Raw genomic sequence first — 25,119 nt, 5'->3', positions numbered from 1 at the left:
TTGAACACCGTGTTACGAAAGATCAATTTTTCGAACTGCGTGATAATGTTTCTTATTTAGTTTCAAATTGATAGAAAAGTTGTTATGGTACAAATATAGGAAATTTTAATATGATGTCAACAATTGTCTAACGATTCACAATTTTAGTATGTATTACTTAAAAATGAAATAAAGTTAGTTCTATAAATACTCGAATATTTTTTCAGATTTTATTTTCTCCTACCCTTTCTTCAAAGTGAATTTATAGGTCCTTTGTATTTTTAGTATTGCCTTTTTCTTAGAATCACCAATAACGGTTTTATCTGTTGTTTTCATGATACTATGCAGTTTTATGGATTAAGAACAATTATCTGTTGATTATGCCCTAGCTTCTGTTTCGCTCAAATAAAACTTATATTTCGGGTCTGCTGTTGAGGATTTCCTTTGTCATAAACTGAATTTGATGCATCATCATTTTGATACACTCCAACGGTCTGTGCTGGGGCAATCGGCACTATACCAAAGTTATTACACTGTCCAAGTGCTGAAACAAAACAGAAATAACATTGACTAAGATAGTTTACATTTACAAAAGTGCCTACTTGATGCAAATTGCAATATTTTTCAAAGATATTAACAGTTTTAAACAAAACATAAATACAATACATACCTTTAGATCTAGTATGTCTTCGTATGATGACGATAAGACCAAGGGAAACACATACACACCCAATACCAGCCACAAATAAAGCGATATACCACCATTTAAAGACACTGCCGAGGTGTCTGTTACTGAAATATATTAAAAATACATCATAATATTCTGACGTTTTAAGTGTTTAAAGTACACACCGCGAATATATTCTGTATATCTGAATAACAAACCTTTAAATAACTCTTTTTCTAAATAATTTTATAAAAAAAAGTTTTTATATATGTTTAATGTTGAATGTCGAAATTTGCTTAAGCCAGTGTTAGGTGCTTGGCAGTAGCTTGCACTTTCCAGTGCTGTCCATGAACAAACTCGATCAAAACGAGCCTGCAACAGTTTCAATTTTGTCGTTTTGGACTTTCCATAGGGATTCTATTTCTCTCTTTTCTTTATATACATGAATGATATTATTGTCATCTTTACATGCCGTGCTTTTCTAGACTTTGCATTTCTACGCACTTTTTGTCAAATTGTGAGTCTCGAACATTTGATGCACCAATGCCTTTCAAAAAATCTACCAGTAAAATAATGCTTTCGTTTAAATTATCACACAAAGAAAGTAATACAATGTATCAATATAAATTGAAGTATGCATAGGTACTGTTGATATATTATTTTTCCAATTACGTAAATTATTATCATTATTATCTTTGCACGATAAATGTATGGTACATTTTACCTTGAAGCATAATTCCTGTTGAAATTGTGATATATGTCCGATGTTTTCTGTGTAAGATATAGTGTTTGTAACGTAGAAATTGTTTTCCCTGCCGGATGTGTAGTCAAACGATTTGTAGTAGAGGGTAATGTCATAACCGTTGATGTTGGAAATGTTCTCTTGAATATTCTAGTTTGATACGCCGTGGTTTGTTGTTCAACTTCATGTGGTCTCTTCCTTAACCTAAATTTTATAAATATGGTAATGATATTTAAAGTTTATATACTAGACTTTGTGTATAATTAATTAAATTTGCATCATGCAAGAGTGATATTATAACGTGTATAGTGTATAAATACATTCTCTTCTTATTAATAAAAATAATGATACTTATAAATGAAAATAATGATACTTATAAATGAAAATTTGATTAAAATGATACATTTGCATCACGATACATTACGTGTATAGTACACAGGTTCCATTTATACATTCGGCTTCTTTTGGACAGCATAGGTGTGATCCACAACACGTATGATCGGGCTCGCAATATCTATGATTAGGACTACAACATATTTTATCATGTGGTATACATCCTCCAGTTATACCGCAGCAAGATTGTCCTCTTCTACAGTAATATCCATAGTTTGCTGTATCTTTGCAAATAGATATACTAATAAGATCAGTTAGGTTATAATAGTTTGAACAATTGTCACATTGTCTGTCTAAAAATCGAGACAGCAAATTTAATCTTACTATCTTTGATTGGTATAGAACGTTCAGCTTCTTCATAATAAGTACAATTACTTTCTAAAAAAATTTTTTATATTGATTTGAAATTTCACAAACAACACACTTACTAACAGGATATGCAACGTACGTACTAGCTTTGTCGACTTTCTTTCGTATTTGATTTTGACATAATTATGAAATGCTTACTATACATAATTAAATCACTTACTGCAGTTTGTAAGATGGTCTTAAACTTAATCTATGGGTTTATTTTGTACTTATCTTTAAACACACCTTAAATACTTTACGGAGATTGTCTAATGTTAACTGTAATTTTTATTCTGACTTACGTACAGCATACGTACATGAGAAAGGTTTTACTCAACCAAATGTTAATAAAGTTAATATCATCATGTCAACTAAAAATGAAGAACTTATAAAATCTGTCGCAATGTATTTATATTATGCATTTGAAAGAAGAAAACGATACATACATCATACACATGCTATGCTTTATTAAAATGTTTATAATTGTATATATTCTTTGCATGGGCTGGAGGCCTTACAGCGAATAAAAGTTTGTTGTTGTTGTTGTTGTTGATGATGATGATGATGATGTCTTGCCGTGCATGCATACATCAAGGAAGCAATAATGCTTGCTCTCAAACAGGAGGTATTGTAGTAGGTTACATATACCACGTACTGCTGTTCATGAACAGTATTAATCAAACCGATCCTGAAACGTTTTCTATTTTGTCGTGTATGTTTCCTTTTTTGCTATTTTATATTTATCATTTATAATATAAAGGTAAATATATATGTACGTACCACACGTTACAAGGTCTGATATATCATAACATAACCCATCAAATCCACACGTTTGAGAAGCTGATAAAAGGAATTAAAACACGTGTAAGTGAGTTAATGGCAAATGTAAACTGCACGCATTTATACGAGAGAAAAATAAGAAATTCAATAGATATTAAACATTTAAGATAGTGTTCCCCTTTTGTTTGCGTAGGATAAATGTTGCATTGCTGGCTATGTTATGATGCGGTAATAAGTATGACACACGTAAAGATTTAAATTAAAATATCAAAATATTGATAAGCTTTTTTGCTTTTTTTATTCAAGCGACACTTTCGCTTTTTTTATTCACGTGACACCAATCATACTGTGTACTTTACTGATAGTTTTAACATTAAACACATATATTCAATCTTGAAAATGCAAAGTGTTTGTATATAAGAAACTACATTTATACATTCAGGAAAGCTGTTTATGTTCTTAGAGCTGTCATCATACGTTTTTTCAGGTTACTATGTTTATCATATTAATATCATTATTCTGATAACCTATTAGTATTTTTCACTGTTGTTGTTGTTATTGTTCTTATTATTAATATACTTACATGTACAGCCCACACAATCAACAGCCCCAGAATTCTGAACATGTACCAATGCTATAAAAAATTATGTAGGTCATATTTATTTGCACTATGAGTTTTAATCCCCCCAACCGCACAACGAAAGTTTTCAGGGCAGCTACTTGTTTCAGGCTGTCCGTCGTCTGGTTATGTCTGGTAATGTCTACTTGTGCATGTCGTAAGGATTTTGACCTTGGTCTATAAATGACCTTGACCTTTATGGTCAATTGGTGAATTTTTGCTGAATTTTACTGCAATTAGCGATAACTTTGCTATAAATAAAAGTATTGTTTTCAGAGCCCTTTAAACAATTATGGAAAGGTATTTTGAATTTCGATAATTTAAGCAAAAATATCATTAATATTTTGGATCAAATGACATGTTAGACAACATCATTATACTGCCTCAGTGAATATGATTAGAAAATAAGCTTTAACGCCTCTCTATACTTGTATGAAATTTGATACAAATGTGTTATCAAGTGATGTATTTGATTTGTATTAAATTTGTATTGGCACCTAGCCGGTGCCAGGGGGCGTGGACGGTAGTTTGCACTTGACAGTACCGTCCATGAACAGGCTCAGTCAAACCGAGCCTGCAACACTTTCAATTTTGCCGTTTTGGTTTTTCTTTAAGGATTTTTAGGATTTTCTCTGTTTTGGTGTATGCTTAGCCAAAGTAACATTCAAGGCCAAAGTATTCAAATAGTGACTCTGACCATTGACAGGCATTCACTCAGTGTTTTTGACTTTGATAGTAAGGAAAGTCAGGTTCTGTTTGCAGTGATTCTCGATTAAGGGATAAATGTTGTCATTAAATACATCTCCTTAGACAACAATATGCAATCAACAAGTTTCAAAATTCCGAATTTTATTTATAAACGTTATAGACCTAGGTTATAGTTCTATGGCGTCATTTTACTTCGTTACACCGGTTTAAACAAATATGCAAAGTTACAAAAAGCAAAATAGCTTTAATTCAGCAACAAATGTATTCATACTGCGGTGATCAAGGAAATGTATCGGTAAAGAGAAACGGCATGTCTCCTTTCTGTTTTTTTTAATTAACACTGAAGGAGAATTGACAAACAAGATTAGTTTTTCAAACACGAGTTAAAATTTGATTTTCCCTTTACCATGTTTCCAGTTAATTGGCAAATCGACAATGAACATTGTCTTTGGCCATTTACATTAATGAAACTTTATCACTTATGTGTAAACCTACAAACTGATTTTAATTACCTTGATTTATGGAAATAGTCAATACTTACGTACTAAGAAATGCATTTATGCACGTAAAAAGTAATGAGTTAGAAACAGGAATGATTTGTCGTGTCGTTGCCCTATCGTCTCAATGTCGTATTTTCACTGTCACGATACAACGTAAAATTATATATATCAAATACCAAAACATTTAATCATAAGCAAAGTACGTAAATTACGATAATCAAAGGTGCAATTAAAGATAACAAATAATGACAGAGTTTGCTAGAAATGTGTTATTTAACATTGCCACAAATTATATCTAAAATATATTAGTAGGCCATCAGGGACGGTAAATAGCTACAATTTGCGGATTTTTCTTTTCACTATAATTCCTGTTGATCTTTTCCATTTGTCAGAATTATAAAGCGACATTTTGTAAAAATTTGAAAATACGCAGATTTAGATATAATATATTCCTACTGAATTATTTCACATAATACATGTACTTTTATATGTATAATTTTCTCCCCTTTTGGTTATCCTGAGAAAAAAATGAGAATGTCTTTACAAAACTTTCGATACATAATGATATATAATAATTGAGCCGCATCACGACAAAACCAACATAATGGGTTTGCGGCCAGCATGGATCCAGACCAGTCTACGCATCCGCGCAGTCTTATAAGGGTCCATGCTGTTCGCTATCAGTTTCTCTATTTGTTTTAGGGTTTGTAAGCGAACAGCATGGATCCTGATCAGACTGTGCGGATGCGCAGGCTGGTCTGGATCCATGCTGGTCGCAAACCCATTATGTTGGTTTTGTCGTGACGCGCCTCATATCATTTTCTTCTTAATCTCTTACAAAATATTCTAGAAACAGTTTAGAGTAAATTAACTTACCTAAGAAAATAACCACAACAATCATCTCTGCTTAATTTTGTCCTGGTCGTCTAAGCACGAGTAGTTATATCAAAATCAAATCGAAATAAAAGATATAAAAATAAACACTTAATTTATTTGTCATATCCGGGTTGATACCGGAAGTTTGTTCTTATTTACATAAACTTAGTCGTAGATTTCTGCGTATCAGACAGTGTACAGACTAAAGGCTTGTCTCTTAATCGTTGTGGTATCTTTTTTAGTTGTCTTGTTTTGGTTTAAAATAATTAATGGCGCAATATTATAGAGATTCGACAATGCAAACAAATATTACGAAACACGTGTACTATTCAACTGTTAAGGCTAAGTTATAGATATCATTTTTAGTACGCTGTAGCAGAATGATGGAAGGTTTGATTTCAAATGAATGGAATATATAAATACGAACAAAGCAAAAACAAATTAGGCAATTTTAACGTATTATGATAACATGCAAGACCAAATAAAAACATATATTTGCTGATAAAGAGAAAAATTGATAAAATTTGTCAAACCATATTGAGCGGAGTTTGTAGGATTATGAGTAAAGATAACAATAAGAAAATAAATGAAAAAACAATTTCAGAAAATAATAGTTTCAGACTCAGGCTCGCATTAATTGTTGAAATTGTTGAATTGTTTATCTTATCTTCTTATTCCATTATAAAAGAACATATCTTACCTAGAAGGAGAAATCAGTAACCATCATGTTTAATCCTCCTCTTATTTTATCGTCACATAGCTTATCTTCATTTTAGTTCGAAACATATTTATATTTAAATATGATTGGTGGTAAACCTTTCTGCTATTTATTGCGTGAAGATCGTCTACCCTGTTGAACGAATTTTCATGTTGTAGGTTATATCGATTTCGTTATAATTTTGAGGACATCAATTGTTTGAGTAACCAAAATAGCATGTTTTCCTTGTCAAATAAATAGTAGAAAAAAGTTATTATGGCTGGGTCGTGTGGGGGTTGCGTTCATTGAACGCCACATTTCCTTGTCATATTTTATACTGGATATAATATGATAACTATGAAATATTCTGGTTCTTGAAGAGACAAATATGTTAAGGTGCCAGTGTAAAATGAATGAACGGACTTGAACAGAAATAGCAATGCATGGTTGTTTTTGCTAGTCATGTTTTTCTTATCCTAAAATAGAGCTTCAATTTGAATACATTTGAGTCAATGCCAAATTGTCACTGACTCTTCTTGCAGTTTCAAATTAACTGCAATGAAGTTGTAATTTTTAATAAGAAGCATCACAACCATCTTATAACAGTCTTTTTTTTAGATTTCAATATCATGAATGATAAGAGAATAAGCTTTGCGAAACACTGTTAATATGTTAATATTTGAGTGTATTATTAAACTTAAAATACACAACTGTAAACACAATGTTTCCTATCAATAGAGGTTATATAACATACAAATAAAAATGCATGACACAATAATTAACTTCAGACCTTTTAACACATTAAGATAATAAATATCAATATTCCTCTTTCATTTTTATCTGAAAAGCAGAGAAGTGATATCTTTTTTTTCTAATGAGTGAGGTAAATGATGATAAAATAATACTAGTAGCTTCAGACATATCTGGCAGAAAATAGGCAACAGTAAAATATGCAGCAATAGCAAAACTTTTCATCATAGAAACTTTCTTTATACAGCTTTTAGCATATTGTATTTATTACAATAACATACCTGATGGTCACCTGTCAAACAATTTATTTCTACCTTAGAACAAGCTACCCCAGTTGTAAAGTTACTAAAAGGGTTTTCCTTTTCCTGTCTTTAAATCATATCCGATTCCAATTGTTCTGCAATATACAAAAAGGTTAAATATTGCTTTTACTTCAGTCTACAGTTTCTGTTTTGTTTGTTTATTTCCTTTGGGAATTAGGTTACTTATAGGTCAAGGTCAAATTAAGTTTTAATTTTTTAAGACATTGTCGTAAAGGCAGTTGTGCTCAGATATAAAGACAACCAATCCATAAATTTAAAAGTTATAGCCAAAGTCATTGATGAGTGAAGGATTTAATTTTATTTGGCTTACTTAAAGGTTTTGTCTATAGGGTTCCTGTGACTTGACTACAATTCATTATAGGTTATAGACAATTATAGCAAAAATCAATCAAAATTCAAACATTTGACCTTGGACGTCAAGGTAATTTATAAGTCAAGGTCAAGTTTAGTCTGGTCTACTGTAAAGTCCAAAGGGTTGTCAAAGTTTAATGAAAAAAAAAGCCATTAAAAAATAAAAACAACCATAGCCAACGTTAAAATTTCTGGACAGCAACGACAACCTAAGCTCAAAACTTTTTCTTCAAAAAAGTAAAACTCAAAAATAGCAGAATAGCAGTACAGTACAAAAACGAATAAGTGCAAATCTGATTGATTTGCTTGTAGAGTGAAACACACATGTTACCATCCATCCGAAAACTTTTCAGACAAATGATCCCTCAACTTATTATTCTATCAACAAACCAACAAGAAATAAACATGTATATTAATATGCTGATATGTTTTGCCTAAAGTCTGTTTAAAGAAAATAATCAATGAAATATCGCTCACAGATGTTGACTATGTTGTATCAAGGTTTGCTAGCAAAATCTTACTTGTAAAATCAAATAGAAGAAAAACTTATTCTCTGCAAAAAGCCAGATTTTACCCAGCAACTCTGAATTCCTTTAGGATTTTCCTTTACTACGGGCTCCAATCTCTCCAGGAGAGTCTGGAAAGCATTCTACATAAAAAGTGATAACAAATTAACATTTGTGTCTCAGTATCTTCTTCAGTACATGTTTATGAAATAAGTTCATATACTATTTCATTCAAAAACAAATCAAGTTATCAATTATACTTCATTCGAAAGATCTTTTTTTCCACAGTAAAAAATAATATAATCAATCTCATAAGAATCTGACTTTTATATTAGCAAGAACCATTTATTGTTTGAAGACATAAAATACTTTCATTTCAGATGCAAAAATCTAGTGGCGAGGGAACAGGTTCAAATCATAAATACTTTTTTATCCGCCTGCAAGATATATACCACCTGTATGCTAGCTGCAATTATGACTTATTTACTTTTGTCACCAGTAAATAAACTGGTTAATTTGCAGATCAATGCACTTCAAAAAGATTCAAAGATGTTGACTACTTCATATCCAATCTCACACATTAACAATAAATGGAGAAGACCAATATTTGCAACAATTATATGGGAAGACAACAAGTTTGACTAATTTAAACTGGATAATAAAGAAAACAAGCAAAACAAAAGGGACCATCATGGCTTTCAAACGATCAACGTTTGCATTCACCAGCACTCCAGAGATAAAGACACCGGTTCAACAAACTGGAAACAAAATTTGACTGTTATTGAACAGTACCAGCGTAGGATAATTTTTGTTCAGTTTCATTAAAATATACCCAGGGAAGGAGGAGACACCTCTAGCAGCAATTTTGAACAACAGATAGAACAATTTTAGCTTTTTTGTAACAGATCACATAGGTATCAGTCCTATTAATTCTTATTAAACTTTACACAGAAATTGAGGAGATTTTGTTTAAAGCTTACTTCTAGTTTTAGCTCTCGTGGCTATTTTGTTCAGCAGACCGAATCAATTCAATTTAAGCTTATTATGTATACATGGTTTAAGGCCATTCTTAGAGAGTTTCGTCAAAATCTGCACAGCAATTGAGAAGAGAAGATGCTGTTTTATAAAGCTATTTCTTTTTTTCGTTTTGTTGCCATCCTTTCAGCAGACAGGAATAATGCAATCAGTTTTTGATCATCCAAAGATTAATCAAATTGACTTCTATCTAAATATTAACAGAGTAAAGGGAGTAGAAGTTGTTTTGTATTAATCATCTCTGGCAACCATCTTGTTCTGAAACTATTGATTGTAGCCCCTTTTATAGGACTATTAAAGGATTCTTCCTCTAATGATTCATCACAATTGACCATGTGATTTATTGACGAGTTGTTTTTTAAAGCATAAGTTGAACAGGAAAATGACAATATCAAAAGTGATACTCGGGTAAGCTAAAGTGGTACTGAAGTTAATATAATAAAGAAGTTGTTAAATTGTATTTCAAGTGGTACATGGGGGTAAAACCATGTTCAATGAACAGAACATGTGTTTTATCTTCAAAAAAATCAATGAAAATGTTGGTGCAATAAATAGCCATACAGTATATATCTTTAAAATGTATCATAAGTTTATTCTAATTTTGATTTTTCAAATATCATGAACATTTCACTATCTAGAAGGTTCAAAAGTGACATTTTAAAACAATAAACATTGTTGATGTACATTTATACAATCTACAACAGGTACATGGATATGCCTAGCTATATATTGGGTCTCTTAAAGCCAATAAGGCTGCATTCTATGGGTTAATCAAAACATGTCACATACTTGATAATCAATACAGCTAAATGAAAACTGGTTTGAAAAATAAATGATATCCCTAAACACGTAATTATGAATACATTTTTTTTCCATTTTCATAAAAATACAGTTGATCTCGATACCAATGTTTAAACCTTAGCTAGTTAAATCAATATTCAAATGTCAACCAATTTTCTCTACATTACAAAAGAAGTAGATATTACCCTATGATAAAGTTTAAAATACATTGAAATGTTAAAAACAAGATCAATAATACAAAGGAAAAAAACTATCAAATAAAAGTTTTTTTTAAATCAATAGTTTTTGTAGTTTGTTAATTTCACACATTTTATTTTTCAGTATTAACTACGTCAGATTGGTTTCGTCATTCACTGAAGTTTTTCTATAATGTGGAAAAGGGAGGTCCTTCAAAAGTAATGAAAACACAATTTATATTTAGTCTTCAACATATCACAGCATTGATGATACCTGTTCCATACAGTACTATTTTTTAGCTGTATAAAAGGAAGATCCTTCAAGGACAATGAAAACAAAGTTTATATGTGAAAATTGTATACTTGGTTTGATTGAGTCTGTTCATGAGAGATATTGAAAAGTGCAACACACCTATGACCACTAGCATTCACATAATTGATGCTACTTGTTCCATACGGTACTAATTTTCATCTGTATAAAAGGAAAATCCTTCAAGGACAATGAAAACAAAGTTTATATGTGAAAATTGTATACTTGGTTTGACTGAGTCTGTTAATGAGAGATATTGAAAAGTGCAACACCCCCATTCCCACTAGCATTCACAGCATTGATGATACTTGTTCCATACAGTACTTATATTCAGCTGTATGAAAGGAAGATCCTTCAAGGACAATGGAAACAAAGTTTACATGTGAAAATTGTATACTTGGTTTGATTGAGTCTGTTCACGAGAGGTATTTAAAAGTTCAACACCCCCCATGTCCACTAGCATTGGCTTAATCAAATTTCAATTTTCAATACTTCATTTTTGAAGTATTGATGCTGCCTAAACCATACAATACTAGATACCAGTTATATATAAGGGAGGGGGGGGGGCTTCAAGAACAATGAAATCAAAACTGATTTATATATGTAAATTGTAAATTTGGCTTGTTCTGAAATACTTGAGAAGAGTACTTACCTTTAACTTAGTGTCATAAACAAGACAGACGATACCAGTTGAGCAAGTCAGCGAAACTTTTTTGCCAGCCAAAATACATTTTTCAACGAATGTTTTTACAACAGTAGATTTGCCTGTTCCAGCTGAACCCATTAAAACAAAGTTGTGCCCGTTCAGGGCTAACTCTAACGCTAACTTTTGCTTGACGTTCAGCGAAGCCATTATTATCATGCAAACACGCACGAATTCCCGCACTGTGTCAAATTTATTCTGGTAACCTGCTTTGTGATACGATACTGAGCACAAACCGGTAACCAGCCCGAGCAATGACGTAAATTATCGGGAAAAACACCGACCAATCAGTGAACGTTTAACATCCAAAGTGGAGCCTCGATTTGGATTTGACAAGATGGCGAGTTGTGAATGAATTCAACCAGGTGCAAAGTGTAAAGCCGCTATTGACTCTAAAACACTTGTCAGGAATAGTTTATTGGTATGTTTTAATTTCTTATATGTAGTTTTAATTGGCCAGCATGATAAAAACTGGTGACATCATCTGTAACGATTGGAACAGTAGGGTGACTTTGTGTTTACTGCGTAGCCACGATCGATGTCGAGTTCGAGTATGTGTATAGTTTTTTATTACGTCGGCGGTCAGTACTCGTAAAGTATAAGAGGAATAAGAAAAATCTTACCTTGGTTTGATAGATAAATTATTAGACTACATGTAGCTTACTTAATTTTATTCATGCTGTATCGTTTAAAAAAATGCGAGGCGAAAACTCTGATTGGGTATAGACACCTTCAAATGGGAGTTGTTACCCTTGTCTATATATTAGTATATAGTGAATGGGAATGGGAATTGACTTAGAATTCATTTCTGACTTAGGATAAATGTTTTCTACCATCAAATACATATTTTGTGAACACTCAATGAGCCGTACCCCTTTGAGCACATGCTGGTAAGTACTTTGAAGGAGAGCGATGATGATGTTGTACTATTCTTAAATCACGCATTGAAATGCATTACAATTTGGACACCCCTCGTATCATGTTAAGATAAGCTTAACGGTTAATAAAGATATTGGGGTGAAAGGAAGATAATTTTTAGTGACGTAAAACATACACAGGTTTCGACATGATATGAAAAACCTTACTTAATAAGCAAGAAATAAATGGATAAAGTGAAAGGTTTGTTTTGATTAATTTAATGATTTATTTAATTATTTAACATGTATTCATTTTTGCTACATATATTTTTAAAGTAAACATTAGATTTTTATGGTGCAATATCTTTTCGACATAGAGGTATTCAAATACAATTTAATTTTATTTGGGCTATTTGCGGCGTATGGTTCCCAAGTAATAAAAAGCGTGTGCACTAAACGAGATAACAATGGGCGGAACTTAGTCCAAACAAAATGGAATTTTGAAAGGGGATCAGAGGTTATCAAAGTCACTGAGAGTTAGTTCTAATAACCAGAAATAAGTGGTGAAATTTGCACGGTCCCTTTACTACGTGACATTTCGAGATCTGTGTGGGACAGAAAACCACTACAAAAGACATGCTAGGTTTTATTTTCTTCCGTAACATTTTTGATATCTCATTTTTATAGGATAAAGTGTAAAGTGCGCTCATACTAGTGAAGAACTAATACAAATTTTCCTGGAAAAAAATTCATGTTTGGTGAAACCGTCTGATTGTTCAAACACGCATTTTTACTTTTACTTCCGTCAAAATACTGACCCCTCTCCCTAAAGCATCTGTGTACCGGTAATTATTACTTACCTGAATTAGAGGATTCTACTTGATCTGACAAAATTAGTGAAATATTCATAAGTTATGGAAGATAAAAAATCTGGATCGTCTTTTTTATTGTTTAGTTTTGCCCCACGCAGACCATAGAATGACACTAGCCGGTACAGGCACCGTGATAATGTGGGACCGACTGGTGACGAACCACATAGGTGTCGCCCTTTTTGCTGCATATGGCATCTAAGGGATTTCTTTAACCTTAAACTAATTTATAGCAGACATTAACGTCCAGACACTGCATGTAAATTGTAGCATTTGACCGTCAAATATATTTCATGTATTAGAGAAAACAGTATCTAGAATTGCCTTATTTGGGGTAGATAATTCGGCATGATTTGTCATTAATGTAAAGTAAAAGATCATCGCCAAAAGAAATTGATTAGAAGCTTCTTGCAAAAACGCCTATAAAATAGCCATTGTGACCCCGAGAAAGGCAGGCATGTACATTTACGAATAATTTGTACGAAATACATCGCTTTAAGAAGGCGATGGATGGACATTAGTCAAAAAATTCAATAGTCAATAGATAAAAGCAATAAGAGTGTTTAAAATCTATTTAAACGCAAGAGTGACCCAAAGTTAAAGAACTTAAGGTCAACCAAAGGGGTATCTACCTATCAAATATGAAAAACGTCAGTCTACAAAATAAAGGCTGCATGAACAAAAGTGTAAACCCCATTTTTTACAGGTTGCTAACGTTGACCAAAGTGATCACTTCTTCCATTCAAATATAATATACTACACAAGATATCTACCTTCCATTAATGGAAGGTATAGACTGTATAAGCGAAAGTTGGCATTGGTAACCTTGATCTTTATGTCCCCTTATTCCAGTTAAAGTTAGTGAACACATAATTTATCTGTCAACACCAGTCTATAAATAGTAGTATGACCAAAAGTGTGTTAAAACTGTTTAAGCACCAATAACATTGACACAAGTGACCCATTACGTATAAAGTTGGAAGACAACAAAATATCTGTCCTACCAACATTGAAAGACATCAAACATTTAATAAAGTATAAGAAATGTGAATTATTATAGACAACTATAATTAAATATTGTAAAATAAAAAAAATATAGCATTATAGTTCTTGTACACTGCGCTTCGTCTTCTAGTGTTATCACTTAGCATTATTATGTATCATAAATAGAGATAATCTTTTAGATTAAGTTAAGCATTGTTTAAGTTCTTTGACATAATTGTACTTGCTCTCACTGGTGCGGTATTATTCGCATTTTAGAAGATATGCTTCGCACAAGCATTATCAAACAGTTTAAGTTTCCATTGATCATAGGGAGGTGGGGAAGGAAAATGCGATCCCAGGCGAGGTGTTCACATAAGCTTGCTGTACCCCAAGTTCATTGAATTATCTCATTCCAAACTATAGTTATTGACCGTAAACAGAGCCTTGACCTTGATCCTAGAGAGGTTGAGGGGCGTAGGGGGGGGGGCAATTGCAATTCCAGACGAGGCGTTCAGATAAACTTGCTATAGACCAAGTTTCATTGAAATATCGTATATCAAACGATAGTTACTGTTCGGAAACCAAATTTCTATTTTCAGTTACAGTGACCTTGACCTTGATCCTTTTGGTGACTTAGGGGGTGAGGGGGGGGGGCAAATGCAATCCTAAGCAATGTCTTTACATAAGCTTGCTATACACCAATTTTCACTGACTTGTCTCGTTTAAAACTATAGTTATTGACCAAAACCGTTTTCCTATTTAAAGTTACAGTAACCTTGATCCTACGCGACCTAAAATAAATCAAAAGCGAGATGTTCTCATAAGCTTTCTATACACCAAGTTTCATGAAAACATATCATCCCAAAATTTAGTTACTGACCGGGACCTTAACCTTGACCCTTGGGGATCCAAAAGTAATGTCAAGCAAAGCCTGATCATAAGCTTGCTTTACACCAATTTTTATTGAAATAACTAATTTCAAAACTCTAGTTATTGACCAAAAACCGTTTTTCTATTTTAATACCACCACAAACGAAGTAAATGGGGTATATACTCGTAGGAATCAGCTTGTCTCGGTCAGCCGTCCGTTGGTCGGTCCACTTCATGGTTTCCAGACGATAACTAGAGTTTAGAATCAGGTGTTGTAATCAAACTTTGTATACACCAACTTATGTGGAAACCCCGGTTGCTATTGAATTTAGATCCCCGGGGTCAAACTCACCGTCACTAAAATAGATAAAATCGTTTCCGGACAATAACCAGGGTTAGGAATTAGATATTGTAATCAAACTTGGTGTATGACAAGCTTATATGAAGAATCCGGTTGGTATTACATTTGAATCCCTTGGGTCAAGTTCACCGTCACTAAAAATAGAAAAATGGTTTCCAGACTATAACTAGAGTTAAGAATGAGATATTGTAATCAAACTTGATGTAAAACAAGCTTATATAATTGGATTTGGACCCCCTTGGGTCACGGTCAAGATCACCGTTACTAAAATAGAAAATGGTTTATGGAGTATTACTTGAGTAAGGAATGAGGTATTGTAATTAAACTCGGTGTATAACAAGCTAATGAGGAGTCCCCAAATGGCATTACATTTGGACCCTCTTGGGTCAAAGTCAAGGTTACTATAATAGAAAAATGGTTTCCGGACAAGAATGAGATACTGTCATCAAACTTGGTGTATAGCATGTTTATATGAAGATCCTGGTTGGGATTACAAATACTTGAAATAATCATTTGTACACAGTTGATACTTCATCTAAAATTGGTTCAAACTTTTCTTCAGACTACTTATTTTTTAAGATGTCAAAGTTTCTGGCGGGGTATTAATCCCCTTAAGTGATAGTTCTTGTTAGTTATGGTAACTATGACCTTTATTCTAAGGGGCTTAAATGCAACCTCAAAATGAGATCTTCATATAAGCTTGCAATGTACAAATTTTCATGAGATATTTCATTCTAATGAACGGAAACCGATTTTCTATTTTTAGAAACAGTGACCTTGACCCTAAGGGACCAAAAGATATCTTAACCGAGGTTTTCATATAAGCTTGCTATACACCAAGTTTCATCTGTAAATAATTATTGACCGGAATCATCTTGTTTGACGAGCGCCGAACCGGCCGTTAAGATGCAGAAAAGCATCAAAATTATTTCATGATTTTAAAAGAGAAGCCGAACCTCTGTACTAGATTCTGAATCATTCAAGCACCGTTATGTTATCCAACATGTTTAAAAACACTTTAAAAAAGAATTAATCATACTACATGTATTTATATTTATCTAATACATATAATTCATTATCATTTGCACATAAAGCAATTTGGGTCATTTGCACACATTTCATTTACGTTCAGTGTTAAAATGGACATTTTAATAAGTATAAAGTTGGACATAAGCTTAATGTATGTTAAATGCATAATTAAGATTATAATTAATAAAAAATGCATTACTTGTTGGCTAAAAGTCTAAAACAAGTAACATATTTAACTATGAATTAAATACCCCGCATATGATTAGTAAAACTTATTGAACTCCGAGTTGTGAGTTGCGCTATATTTTTGTATTGACACTATTTTGCTGCTAGCAAAGTTTTGTTATACATACTGAGACGACGATGCATGATTGGTCTTGTCTACCTTTATTGCACCTCATGTGCAATTGAAGTGCTCTTAAGATGCATTTGAAGTGTACATGAAATTGAGCTTTGGCTGTAACGTTTAATAAACGTTATCTTGCAATAAATAAAGTGTTCTAAAACCACTATCAGCAAAGTTATTTGCTTAGGTTTATTTACTGATGTAAACATTTTCTTCTAAAGTTATTACTTATCACATGTATCAGCAAAGATATACCAATGAAAAATGTGCGTTTAAATAAATACATTGTAACTAATATTTAATTTTAATTTAGAAACTTAACTAATTCCGTATTTTTTTTTTCATATTTTTTCAACCTATTTAAGCGCTTTTCTTGATTCTGTGAAAAGGGCTCCATACAATTTTACGGGCATATGTGTTTATAATTAATGTCTAATAGGAGATGTTCCTTCTTGAAAATAATAAAATTGATAAAAATTCGATTCCCATAACGGTCTAGTCCATATCTATACACATTTTAAAAAATCCCGTTAGTAAATCTTTTTAACTTTCCTTTCTGTAAGATTAGATGTCAGAAGATCAGATTTAGAGAGGCGGTATTTTTAGCTCATCGGAGTACAACGTGCTCATGGTGAGCAATTGTGACCCTCCGCCCGTCTTCATGAGTCGTCAAACAACATCCCCTCTGAAACCAATGACTGCACATTAATCAAACTTTATAGGAATGATCCATGAGTATTCTCCTTTCAAAGTTATTCAAAAGGTTCCGGTCTGTTGGATAAGTATGTCACAGGACCATTACAATAGTTTCAAAAATGCAAATTAAAAAAAATCTCTTGTCTGAAAGCACAAGGCCCAGATATTTGGCATATTGTGTCATCTATAGGTCCTTTACCAAAGCTGCTCAAGTGTCAATATTGGCCTCATCACTATGGAGGGCGTTTGTGGCAAACAATTCAGACATGTATTGTGTTCATTTTAAAAACTACTTTTGAAAATGCGAACGTGTATGTCTAGTATTTTTGATTATATTCGTGCAAAGCAATAGATATGTCTCTGAATCCAATTTTTTAATTGAAGGCACCCGCTTTTAAATAACAAGTTTACGTGTAGATCTTAAGGTGATTCCGCTTTGTCAGCCATGTTTGTTTTCACAAAGTCTATCCAAAGTGAAAGTAGGCCAAAATTCATATAACAACAAAGCTCACATTGTTATATGATGAACCATTTGCAAGTACACCTCCAGTTCTATGTTTAATTGACTATTTTAAACAAAAATAAAAATGATAACAATAAGAAAATTTACCTTGAATGGGCTAAATTCCTGAAGACCAAAAATATTCTGTTGCAAAGTTTTATGCACATTTCATGGATGGCAAAACCCAGTTTAAAGTCTATTTTAGTGCCAACAAATGCTATTTTTGCAGAAAATACAAAAACTTTAAAAACATAAATCTTAGGAAAGTAGTTTATCTGACCTTGACATGGCCACCATGACATGTGTAAAAAAGTAGTACCATGGAAATAAACATCATTTACCTATTTCTTGTGTACATGACAAACATACAAACTTCAATGTTACACATAAAAAAGGTTAGATTTTAAAGTTTAATTGTGTTTTCATTTTAATTGTAGTTAATAAGACTATAAATGATGATTGTTTTCTTGAACTACCTTTTTTTACAAAAAAATAATGGAGGACATATGCGTGGAAGGACATGGAGACTGATTTATTTTGAGTCAAGTTTTGAAAGATTGTTGTATTTGCTATTGTAAGCTATTCTTTTTATAAATAAAGGTGAAAAACGTTTCCTAAATCAAAACTTAACCGATGCTATCATATGCATGGTAACTTTCTTTCATCTAAGAAGTTTGTTCAAATTATAGCCCTAGGGTAAAAAATGTCTATGGTCATTTATTTTCAATTTGGATATATGTAAAATCTTTTGGATCGTTACAAAGATGGTTCAAATTATGGCCCTAGGGTCAAAATGAGCCCCGCCCTGGGGTCAGGAGTGTTATTTATATACATTAATAAAAAACTAAATGTTTTCTGAAAAGTTGACTTCTATCAAAATTGTTCAATCTATGCCTCTAATGTCAAAATTGGCCCGCCCAGAGTCATTAATGTTGAAAATATGTATAAAGTCAAAATTTGTTGTTTCTTTTGTAATTTGTTTGTGTAATTTAATAAAAAATTCCAAAAGCAAAAAGAAGGATTGAGTGTACATGAAAATAATCCTTATTACTACATTTTGTATTACCCTTGATTTTTTTTGTATGTGAATACTATGGTGGCTGATTTAGAACACTTTTGTGCGTTAGTGATAGTACGACAAAGCGCCAAAGGGCGCGTTGTCGGACTGTCGTCCTGTCGCTAACGACGCACGCCAAACGGCGCATTGTCGTGCGGCGTGTTGTCGTAATGTTATATTGACGCTGGATCAAATCAAAGGATTGGATGTTTGTTTATAAGCCAAGCGACAAAACATCAGTGCGACAATGCGCCGTCTGGTGTGCTTCGCTTGCGACAAGATGACAAGGGGATCACGATCTAAGGTGTGTTGTTGCTATCGCAAAATGTACCAAATATATGGTGGCTGATTTGGTACACCTTGCACGTTTCGAAACAAAATGTTTTTAATATGTATAAAAATATTACCCATCCCCACCCACATTAAACACATTTGACCATTTCACTATATAAAACAGCCTTATTCAAAATGGATTTAACACAAGATAGGATTGGAGCAGTACCTCTAGACGCTTGTAGAAATCGTGATCACAAAAAAAACAACAAATATTAATGTATTTTTTCGCAGAATATCACATTTTTTTATTCCTTATCGTATTTAAATCGGTGTGAAAAGATGAATTAGACGTTTTAACGTTGATTCTGTAAGGTGAAAATGCGAAATTTTAGCATTTAATCATTCTAGCGTCTCGTCCGGTATGAACCGGAATACAGTATTTAGTGTGGTTCTCCATCCAACTCATTCAAAATATCCCTAAAATTTACCACAACGAGGTGTATTGGTTGATCATGCGTCATGCGAATGTAAAATATAAAATACTTTTACCGTGTAGTTTTTATTTTATTAATCTTTGGAAATATCTGGTATCATATTTGCTCTGGTATAATTTGGCATTATGTAGCCAATAAATACCTTCAATAATTATATATAATTAAAATCAAACACTTTTTTCTTCCATAAGGGATCTGAAAGATACATATGCAATGTCAAATAATTGTCAAAAGTAAAAGAGGTTTATGTTATTTCCCAGCCTTTAGTTTTGAAGGTAATTTGTTAGAAATTGTTGATGATTTTTCATATCTGGGTGTTAATTTCTCTTATAATGGTAAATTTGCTAAAACAAAAAAATCGTTTATTAGAACAGGCAAGAAAGGATTTGTTTTCAATTATTGTTAGAAAATTGGACCTACCTATCAGTATGCAGATTCATTTACGAGCGTATTTGATAACATAGTAGCACCCATATTGTTACGTGGTAGCGAAGTGTGGGGAATTTAAATATGAATATCATAGAAAGTTTTCAATTAAAATTTTATAAATCATATTAAATTTGAAACAAAGTACTCCAAATTGTATGCTTTATGGAGATTTAGGGATATTACATTTATCTATTCATATAAAAAGTAGAGTTTTGTGCTTTTGGAATAAGATTTTAAGTAGCAAACAAGAATCAATAAGCCATATCTTGTAAGATATGTCACACTCTTTGTATTGCAGAAATGTGTTGAAACTCCCATGGGTGAATAGTGTTTGTAAATTACTAGATTCACTGGGTTTATCAAATTTTTGGATTAATTATGTTGCCACTTCTCTTCCACTGTTAAGAAAATAGACTGAAAGATCAGTTCATTCAAAATTGGCATAGTGAAATGTCAGAATGCAGTAAATGTCTGAATCATAGAAAGTACAAAAGTGAGTTCAGATTTGAAATGTTTTTAGATATTTTACCATCTAATTTAGCTTTGCCAAATTGATACTATTGCCCTTTAGATGTATGAACCATAAATTGCCTGTTGAGTCTGGTAGACTTTGTAATATACCAAGAGTAATTAAGAGTGTGTAACTTATGCAATACTAGCTCTCTTGGTGATGAATATCATTACTTTTAATTGTCAATTCTTTAATACTGATAGAAACAAATGTATTACTGGAGAGTATAGTACTAATGTTAATTCAATCAATGAATAGCACAGATAGGAGTATATTGTTAAAACTTGCAGTATTCTGTAAATATCATAACAGCATGTAAGTAACTGATAACTAAACTTATTTTCATAATGTAACACTTTCGTTTTTGATTTATATTTGCCAGGTAGCACATTAGTATATTTTGTGAAACTTTTTTTATGATATTTCATATTATATGTATATAATTGTACATGTGGCGGATGCCTCTAAGGGGCCCAGCATTTCAATAAACTGTTCAAACTGTTCACCATAACGTACACATTGATTAATTACTATTTTATTCTTACAATGCCTTAAAGATATTGGCCACATTTTTTTTGTAAATATAGAATTTTCATATCTGTAACTCGAAAATAGATGAAAATGTTTATGGTAAGGCTTTGTGTACCCCAAACCATTATCAGTCAGAGTTTAGTATTGATAACGTCTTTGTTTAATTTTGAGGGAAACGGTGATATGCAGCGATTAATGTGCAAATATGACATTGACATTTCGAGATAGCAATTGTTTGTTTATGGTTATCTAAAGATATAAGATTTGTCCTTGAACTGACGGGCGGGTATAACTTGGTTAACATGTGTGAATCAATACGATATTGATATAGTATAAGTGAAAAAAGGAAGAAAAAAGAGTTTTGCAGTAAATAATTGAAAACAAGCCATGTGTTGTAAATATTATAAATTATAAAAAAATCCTGAATTTGGTCTTTTTGTAATTCATCCCATTTTTTCATTCTAGAGTGTGTTCTACTTTCAGTATTGAAAGAAACCATTCTTTTAATTTGACATGAACAAAATGCATGTAATATTACTATGTATACGTTAGTGTTCATCCGTGCTGTTCTACTTAGACGGGAGCGATAGCGTCAGGAGAATATTTCTCATTTCTGTAGAACAGCACGGATAAATACTAACATATTTAGTGTCAACCTTTATTTGGCCTCATTATCATTCACTTTATTTCGTCACTATGCGGTTCTATGAAGTACTATGAAAAATAGGAGTCGACTATGGACGAATTCGATATATATATGTGGCAATAGATAGCCTATAAGGATGTTTGAGGTCAAAGGTCAAGGTAAACATGGCACTTCATGTAAAATCCTTGTCTGATGTATGGTTTAAAAGGAATAAACCATGGTTTATATAACATAGAAAGATCATTGTTCACAACCAGTAGATAACACCTAATATTTTTTAGGATTGGATCAAAATTAAGGGTCACAATTATGCTAAATTTAAACGTTATTGACCAATCAATAACTTGTATAAATGGCATCCTTGTACTTTAGCACATGTCTAGTTAATTATGAAATTAATATAGATAGTGTTATCTGATTTGATATTTATTTTGTGTGCTCGACTTAATTATCTCGTGTCCATGACTTAGTAACTCGTGGCCACGACATAGTTACTCGCGGCCACGATTTAGTTACTCGAAATTTTATTTTATCGAGTGGGCCACGAATGAGCATTCTATTTTTAAAGCTCACAAAATGAAATAAAATTACATCTTAGACAACAAACAAATAAATTTTCTTTTTATTTTATGCTTAAAACAATTTAAAACGAAATTTTCTTAATATTAACTTAAATATTAAAATCTTTTTTCCCCACTGGTAACCTCTATAATTCGAATTTCTCATAAAATACGATAAGTCTTTTTTTGTGCTGAAAATAAGTTCGACAATCAACGTTGAATTGCGGTTATATTATTCATTTTATTAAAAAAAAATATGAATGATCCGTTGTTTCAATAATAAAAACAAACAATTCTAGTAGAAGAAAAAGTCACACCATCCAACCTTATTTCCGTTACTTACTGCGAATTTATATTATATTAGACCTGGCTTTGTGAAATGTCAATCGGAACGTCCTTGGCTATTAACTTTAATAACCTCGAAAACGATATGGATTGCAAGTAGTTCTACCACGTGGTTTTAGATGTAAACATAAACAGAGAGTGTTATCTTCGACAATGTGAAACGAATGTATATATTTGACATCCAAAAGAAAATTTATTATGTTTCGGTACAATTATGACTGAAAATTTTTCTGAAAACCAGTTTTGATTTAAATATGCCCAATGATGCACAATGCGACGTCAACAGGCTGGCATTTTGTACTTTCGGTTTCTACAGCCATAATAATAACAATACAAATAATGTATTGTTTGCTTTTGTGTCTATGAATTATCTTATTTTAGGTGGTAATTTACTAGATATATTTGAGATAAACTTGTCAACAACTCCCAGCATTAATTACATGTCTAGTTTCTTAGTGTAGGTTAGGCCGGAATACCGTATCCGTTCTGTGTATTCATACTATTGTGTGCGAAGACTTACGGAAAGGGCCGAAAAGTTGCGATTGGTGAAATGTAAGCTGCCACCATTTTTAAAAGTTGTGCATTTCACGGGAGGAAAATAATTGTGTTTGATTCAGAGGGATATCATTTGGATTTGTTAGTCATACATATTTTTAGAAGAAAGAAAACTTATTTGAGGATTGTTACAGACAATAAATAGGTGTTGACCACCGATGCTTGGGGGTCAAATCCTGCCCCAACGTGATACGCCCTGTAAACACTCTATAAACTATTTTAAGGTGATTCCGCTTTGTCAGCCATGTTTGTTTTCACAAAGTCTGTCCAAAGTGAAAGTAGGCCAAAATTCTTATAACAAAATAGCTCAAATTGTTATATGATTAGCCATTTGCAAGTACACTTCCAGTTTTATGTTTTAAAGACTATTTTAAACAAAAATAAAAATGAAACAATAAGAAAATTTACCTTGAATGGGCTAAATTTCTGAAGACCAAAAACATTCTGTTGCAAATTTTTATGCACATTTCATGAATGGCAAAATCCGTTTTAAAGTCTGTTTTAGTGCCTACAAAAGCTATTTTTTGCAGAAAATGCAAAAAAAACTTTAAAAAAACCATAAATCTTAGGAAAGTAGTTTATCTGACCTTGAAAAAACATGGCCACCATGACATGTGTAAAAAGTAGTACCATGAAAATAAACATAATTTACCTATTTCTTGTGTACATGACAAACAGACACACTTCACTGTTACACATAAAAAGGTTAGATTTTAAAGTTTGATTGTGTTTTCATTTTAATTGTAGTTCATAAGGCTATAAATGATTATTGTTTTCTTGCACTACTTTTTTACAAAAATAATGGAGGCCATGTGAAGGACATGAGATAAGGATTTATTTGGAGTTAAGTTTTGAAAGAATTTTGTATTTGCTGCAAAAACTAGCTTTTGTAGGCACTAAAACAGACTTTAAAAAGGATTTTTCCATTCATGAAATGTGCTTAAAACTTTGCAACAGAATGTTTTTGGTCTTCAGAAATGTAGCACATTCAAGGTAAATATTCTTATTGTTATCATTTTTATTTTTGTTTATAATTGTCCTTAAAATATAAACCTGGAAGTGTACTTTCAAATGGTTCATCATTTTACATATAGAGCTTTATTGTTATATGAATTTTGGCCTACTTTCACTTTGGACAGACTTTAGTGAAAACAAACATGGCTGACAAAGCGGAATCACCTTAATATTTTAACACGAAAGGGACATCCGTTACAACGATAAAACTGGTTTCAAACAATTTTTACATATATGAAAAAATACCGTATACCATCAAGTCTCAATGAAGTTAAGATTCGTGTTTAAATATTCAAAAAGTTTTGATAGTGTTTACAGGGGCGTACCACGTTGGGAGCAGGATCTGTGGTGTTGACAGATGCTTAAACATTCAAAAGCGGCTAGGAAATTGGAGTTGAATGGCTGCCTTAAGAACACTGAGTTGTTTACTTATTTTTTGGGCTGACAGCTGCTATTGCTTATCATGTTTTCATATTTTATTAGACAGTTATTGCTCGTAGGCTACTTAAATATGCCGAAAATGATATGAATTTATTGTATTTTTCAGACTTTCAAAATGAAGCAAAAAATTTACAGACGATATTTGGTGATTGGTAATTAGAATAAATTGAAGTAAGTTTTCTTTTTTTTTATTACTTTGACATTCAAGTTATTTATCAAGTTTAGCTTTGCGTTTCTCTAAACAGCCCTGACAATTCTAGAATTATCAGCAACATTATAATTGAGGTACCACATGGGGAAAACTTTAAAAAAAATAGTTTTATCATTTATATTAAATTGATAACTTACACTGTAAATTATCAAATATAATTTCACAGATAAATCAGTAATCCACTAAAAAGCATGAAATAAAATTTTGATATTTTTGTCATTTATTTGCCTGAGTATCCCTTTAAATGTTTATGCAATATCAATATGTATTC

At 32.1% G+C, this 25,119-nt stretch overlaps 2 protein-coding genes across 3 annotated transcripts in view; one reads left to right on the top strand and one right to left on the bottom strand.

Moving 5' to 3' along the window:
• Positions 1 to 79: 79 nt before the first annotated feature.
• Positions 80 to 25,119, bottom strand: part of LOC132740914 (uncharacterized) — a 47,895-nt gene continuing 22,855 nt past the window's right edge. Inside the window, exons 1-7 of one of the 2 annotated variants that reach the window (XM_060728976.1) lie at positions 5,613 to 5,815; positions 3,493 to 3,543; positions 2,910 to 2,969; positions 1,813 to 2,005; positions 1,371 to 1,592; positions 650 to 771; positions 80 to 523 (exon numbers count right to left, since the gene is read on the bottom strand). In XM_060728976.1, coding sequence (XP_060584959.1) covers positions 381 to 523; positions 650 to 771; positions 1,371 to 1,592; positions 1,813 to 2,005; positions 2,910 to 2,969; positions 3,493 to 3,543; positions 5,613 to 5,637 — 816 coding nt within the window. In that variant the 5' untranslated portion in view covers positions 5,638 to 5,815 and the 3' untranslated portion in view covers positions 80 to 380. Of the gene's footprint in view, positions 524 to 649; positions 772 to 1,370; positions 1,593 to 1,812; positions 2,006 to 2,909; positions 2,970 to 3,492; positions 3,544 to 5,612; positions 5,816 to 25,119 lie in introns of those variants that run through there. The other variant, XM_060728975.1, reaches the window with a different exon arrangement.
• LOC132740913 (uncharacterized) overlaps positions 12,263 to 25,119 on the top strand; it is a 30,889-nt gene continuing 18,032 nt past the window's right edge. The window contains exons 1-2 of the mRNA XM_060728974.1: positions 12,263 to 12,383; positions 24,744 to 24,808. The gene's annotated coding sequence lies outside the window, so the exon portion shown is untranslated. The remainder of the gene's footprint in view (positions 12,384 to 24,743; positions 24,809 to 25,119) is intronic.

This window comes from Ruditapes philippinarum, unplaced genomic scaffold (genome assembly GCF_026571515.1).
Source record: "Ruditapes philippinarum isolate M1 unplaced genomic scaffold, ASM2657151v2 ctg129_1_1_1_1, whole genome shotgun sequence".
NCBI classification, from domain to species: domain Eukaryota; kingdom Metazoa; phylum Mollusca; class Bivalvia; order Venerida; family Veneridae; genus Ruditapes; species Ruditapes philippinarum.
This window is presented reverse-complemented; position numbering and strand designations above follow the sequence as displayed.